This window comes from Globicephala melas, chromosome 6, assembly GCF_963455315.2.
Source record: "Globicephala melas chromosome 6, mGloMel1.2, whole genome shotgun sequence".
Lineage (NCBI taxonomy): Eukaryota > Metazoa > Chordata > Mammalia > Artiodactyla > Delphinidae > Globicephala > Globicephala melas.
Genome location: NC_083319.1, coordinates 65,370,185 through 65,376,184, shown reverse-complemented (window position 1 = coordinate 65,376,184; position 6,000 = coordinate 65,370,185). Strand labels below are relative to the sequence as shown.

Below are 6,000 nucleotides of genomic sequence, written 5' to 3'. Positions count from 1 at the left end.
AAGTAACATGAAAATAGTAATGCTCTCATTGAACGCTTGATAACAGCATGTATTATAAATGTGAAATAAGTAGTGTTGCCAAGTTTAATAAGAGTCAGACATTCGGTAAATTAAAGTTATCATTCTACTATTTAAGAGGTTATTTACCTATGTCATTAAATTATCACTGAATTGGCAATTCTCCCAATTTCCTGCACCTCTCTGCATTTGCATTATGTCAGCCTAAAATGTTTATGTTAAAAATGCTGGCAAAGCCTCAATAAGTATGACTTAGGTGTCAAAACAGTAACTTTAAGAATCCCTTTGATAGTGATGGATAATACAAGTATTTTTCTAGATCACAAAAGGTAAGAAAATCTACATACTAAGGTGTAAAGTAAAACTTCCTTTCCCCTCCCAAAATATTTGAAGTCGTTCTCCTGAGAAAAGTCTACTTTATACATCATTCTTAAGGAAGTAAAGAAGCTGATAGAGCAACCGTCCTTGTCAACACAACACAGATCTCAAATATGCAGCAACTGGTCACTGAGGAGCTCGGAAGTAGTCTAGAGTTTCTCAGATCTCCATAGGATGTGTCATTAAATCTTCTCCTCCTGCTGGGTCTGACTTCTGGGGAAAAAAGCATACGGTATAAAAATTACTATATTTGGTAGTGAGTACTAATGATCACTCAAAAGCCTCATCCTTCAGTCTCTATGGCCTTTAGCATCTAGTTGGTTATGAATGTGACATGCTTTGATTTGATTTAATAATCTTTTTGAATTTATAGTTCAGAACTTATTGTACAAAAATTATCTGTAAAATCAGATACTCCCATATATGGAGAGACATATACATTTATTTCTGGTGTTATCCCATGAACAGATTGTAAAATTAAGGCAAGAAGACCAAGGTCTGTCCGAGGCAAAGTTTACAAAGGTGCTCTTTCTCCTTAAATTACTAGGATCTGAAAACAGATTTAACACAAACATACACACACAAACCAGACATATAAGTGATGTAAAGTAACACTGTTTTTCTGCAGTGTGAGAAGTGGAAACTCAATGATGTCACATGAACTAAAAAACTGTATTTGATTTCTATATGGGCAATATCTTAATCACTGTATGGAACGGCAGAGGAAAGTATTTTGAAATGTGCAGGAATTATTCTATGATCCATACAAAAACTATAGCATTTTCTGTGTTACAATAAATTTTCAAGTTGAATTTCATACATGTCATATTATATTACACAGGGCATACTCTTTAATATTCAAAACACAGAATGGTTAATAAAAAGAACTCCAAGGAAAGAAGTACAGAAATTTGGTTAAAGATTAATGTTACTTCACAGAAACAGCTTTCGAAAGATTTATATAAAGCCTATTACATTGTCCCACTAGTATGAGAAATAGTATTGTGCTACACAGTACGACAGTAATAGTGCTGTTATCTCAGATGGTATAAGTCACTTGGTTGATTTGGCTAATACATAGACAGTACACCAATTTTATTTACCAAGTCCAATAAAAAAAAAATTCTTAGAAGTTGGGTATATTTGAATCAAATGTCACTGTAAAGTTACGACGATACAGATTACATAATACATACTGTTATTCTCTAATGCATCCATAATGAAGAACTCAAAAATGAAAAGTAATATAAAATATGGATTTTGTATTAAAATTCTTTGTCAAGAAGCACCATTCACATCAGAAGTTAATATCACTGGGGAGTTAAACGATTAAGACAAAAACAAATACATATTACAAATATCCTTTTGTTCTTCACTTACCATGATGCAAACTGCAAGGATTTAACCTTTAAGGGTTAAAGAGTTTAATCAATGTCAATGTCTGATCTTCTGAAGGCAATAAAGAACAGTCTGCCTAGCGATACCTAACAGAACATCACTTTGTCAAGCCACAAAGCACCCAAAAAGCTTGTCAAGTAAGTTACCAGAAACCTCTTTGTGGTTAGAACTCGGCTCCTTCCTGCTTGACCTATTATTTGATATTTGACCACTTGGTTGCAAGACACTTGCTCTTTCTAGCTGAAATGTCACTGGGGCGTCTTGTCAGCTCCCCGACATCTCGGCCTGACATACAATTTTACTTTTGTGTGCTACAAGGCAGAAAATGCAGGGCAATGGCCTTGTTTTAAATTCTGTCAGCATCAAAGATGGGCGTCACTCTTGGGTCCTACCAACAACACAAACAAAAAAGGAGTCTATTTTGAAGGTCAAAACAGCTATTACCTTGAAGTTTTTCAGCTTATACAAAATATATTACCTGCTGTACTGGTGTGGGAACTGTCCTTAAAAAGTGCCTAAACACACCACAGACATCTTCCCAGCACAACTGCTCTACTTTCTTATCAAATGCAGGCTTGATAAAAGGATGAGTTTTCAGCGCCTGCAGGGACCAGATTCAGCAGTTAACTTAACTTGTTCAAATGGGCAAGTGGTATCATGTAGCTTTACAAGGAGCAACCTGACCTTCTCACATTGACCAGGAGTGACATTATTGTGCAGGAGGAGAAGCAGTCACATCATTTCTGTTTTGCACAACCTGCTTAAAGTTTGCAACTAAATGCTTGTCTTCAGTTGAGCTGACAAGAGAGAAGAGGGGGCTCAGTGAACCATGGCAGGGCTGCCATGAAATGACAGGAATCATTGGCATACATTTCAAATAGCTCTCTCAATCCTATTAAAGTATTGCAGTCCTGCTTTAAAACAGACAAGTATGAAACAACTTTGATAGATAGAGACTAAAATGGCTTATTGATTTTTTTTTTAAGTCTGAAGGAAATTACCCAAAATGTGTCATTCTTTAACATTCAAAAATATGTTACATAAATATGAGCAACTGTGATAATAAATAAAACTTAGAGGGAAAAAAAAGTTGGTTATTTCATTATTCAAGGGACACAGATACCTGTACACATCAAGGTATCACACAATTTTTAAAAACCCACGGCCACTTGTGCTGAAACAAAATTCAACTGATAAGAAAATCCCCCTTCAAAACAATTTTAATTGTACTGTTAACTCTTCCTGCATCCTTTTTATTTCATAAAGTCATAATCCAATCTGAGCTGGTCTCCCGGCAGTAGCAGACATCATCACTGGAGAGGAGTGAGATGACGACAGGGGCGCAGGATTTATAAGTGTCTCCTTTAAGAAAGTGTAAGTTGTGTCAGGTTCAGCTTTCAATGGCAAAAGATCCCCAACGTCAATTGTGTCAGCAGGAAGAGCAGCTCTTGAAGGAATGGAGAGATTTGAATGGTCTTGTGATCCTGTCTATGATATAAAAAAGAAAAGAATAATAAACATAGATTTGAAGACTCTTAAACAGACTCTGATACCATAAACAGAGAAGTGGACTAAGAATCACTGTAATATGGAATGGGGTGGAAATTGCCACTTAAATAATCGATATGATGATACATAAATATGAAATTATTTTCCAAGTTGTGATTGAACCTCATTTGTTCTATATCATAAACTTGTCAGGACATCAGGTGTTTGCCTAGACGCTAAAACTTGGTATAAAACTTTTATCAAGTTATTGAATCAAAGGGTCAGTGCAATCAGGCATTTTTACCTATGCTTCCATCCGCTGGCAAATGACAGAAACCAATGCTAATAATGTTTTCTCATTATGCTATATAATATATGCTATATAACTGGGAGATTAGACTGCTTAGAAAATGAACTATGGATCTTTATGTTTTTTAAGTTATCAGCCTGACTTATTTAATTGAACAACATAGCACAAAGAAAAACAAGTTAATCCTAGTGCCCTATAGAAAACGGCACACCAACATATAAAATGCCAGTGAGATGAACTTTTTGTCTTTACCTTTAATAATACTGCCACCACCCTGTTTTAATAAAGACTGTTTCTGTTACGAGTATTTGGAAATCATATATCAAAATATGGGAGTGCAACATGAAAACAATTTGTCACATATTTTAAAACATTAGTTACCCAGAAACTACTGGAAATCAAACTTAAGAAACCCACATACTCATTAAGTACTTAAAAACAGAATATTTTGTTGAAGCTATAATTTAAGCCTTAAGTAGTACCAGTAAACAATAGTTAACCTTTAACATAAATGAAGTTTTACCAGTAAAGCAGATAGGTGTTATTTTATGGCTTTTATAGATAGTAGGAAAATAGTAGTCAATTGTATATCAGAGTTTTCCATGTTCCCAGCAAATAAATGTTGCTGAGATAAGTCTAGTCTTAAGTGTCTCCACTAAAAAACACTTTTTATACTGAAGAGTTCTTTAAAAAAACACACAAACATCTTTTTGGTAGATTCTCTTATGGTTTTGACAACAAAATAGCGTGAACTCTAAGGATCTGCTTTATTATGTCATGTTACACAAAACCATTTCTACATGTGAAAACAAGAAGGAAGCTATCTCTGGCTTTAGGAACGTATTAGAAATTCAACTGTTGTATGTGTTACCATTTTTGTGGATTTTTTTTAAACTACAACTGGAGAAAAAATCAATGGCTGCATCTAACACCTAGTTCAGCAATTTTCTTTGATCTCCGTTCTTTTGATTTCTTGATACTCCACTGCAAGCCTACAGCTGACGGAAATCATCTCTTGTTCTGCTGGAAGTTAAAAAAAAAAAACTCACCTAAAATGACCACTTGAATGGCTTTATGAAGAAGGAGAGGATTTAGCTTATCCTTGCAGAAGGAAAAGAACTCCTGAGGTCTTGTGTTGACCCTGATTAGAAGCACTGATGAAGTTTCACTTGCAGAACCTTAATGCTGGGCCTAAGCATATCAGTTCAGAACCAGAACAGAGGCATCTCATTACATCAGCGGCTCGAGGTGTAGATTCCTGCACTTTTCCTGCTGCTAGAACCATCTTTGGTGATTTTGTTTTTAGTTGCGTATCTGAATTGGAAGTGTTATTACTTGATTGATTTTGCTGCTGTAAAGACTACAATGCCATCTACTAACTGATTCTGCCAGACTTAGGGGTGAGAGGAATAATAGAAGAGCAGGACATGGTGGGGCAATCATACTATTTATTATGATAAAAAATATTGTCAGGCAGCCTTCAAAATTTTTTTGTTACATCTTTATAAATACTTCAAGTTCTGGTCTAAAAAAAACTATATATGAAAAGAGAGGAGTGTACAGAATCAGACCAAGGAAGGTCACCTACTCTGAGAGTATTTTCTTCTTGATGCTTTAGACTAGAGAAAGGCAACTGTGCCAAACTGACCAACCATGCCTGTGTTGCAGTGTTAGATAGATGGATATATATTTTACTCAAATCTATATTCTGTACTTGAAGTTTCCTTTTCTTTTCTTATGAGTCCATCAACCTAACTCGTTACACATCCTTCAGGGAAGGTCTCTAACTGCCCATCTCCCCTTAATATGTTCAGTGGATCTTGGAACTCTACAAAGGGGCCCCTCTTTTGCCTTTCCTGATCTTACTTTTTCAAATGTCTATTTTCCACCATGTTGTCTGAAAGCATTTTTTTAAATCTAATATAACATTTTTGACCAAATAACCTTGAAATGGGGTATTATTTCTCTAGTATTTCAAGTCAGAGTCTCACTTTTTGCATACTGTCTTCTGACCTTATGTCCTAAACATGGGAAATAACCTTAAAAAAGAGATTTCTTTCAAGACTTGCACCCCTCAAAAGATAGCCCTTCCATCAAGTAAACAGACTTACTTTTGTGTAAATGAAAACAATTATCTTTCTGGTACTGAGGTCATTTCCTACACTTCATACACTGCTAGAAAATAACCTTTTTCATGAAATAGGATAAAATTTGATTTTAAGTCACTTAATAGCTTAAAAACAAACCAGTAAAAATTCTGGTGAAATCTTGATTTGAAAATAGGATGTTAAAATAACAAGTAAATATGAACTATTTTTCTTGTTACAAATAATATTCAGAAATATATCATAACACTTTTAATATAACACAAAGAGTAAAAGAGAGTTAAATAACTTTTTATCAGAGAC

General features: G+C 34.7%; 1 protein-coding gene across 9 annotated transcripts in view; it reads right to left on the bottom strand.

Annotated features, from left to right (window-relative positions):
- Positions 1–718: 718 nt before the first annotated feature.
- Positions 719–6,000, bottom strand: part of CCDC171 (coiled-coil domain containing 171) — a 362,751-nt gene continuing 357,469 nt past the window's right edge. For all 9 annotated transcript variants that reach the window (XM_060300955.1, XM_030840654.2, XM_060300958.1 and 6 more), the window contains one exon: positions 719–3,282. In XM_060300955.1, the coding sequence (XP_060156938.1) occupies positions 3,061–3,282 (222 nt within the window). In that variant the 3' untranslated portion in view covers positions 719–3,060. The remainder of the gene's footprint in view (positions 3,283–6,000) is intronic.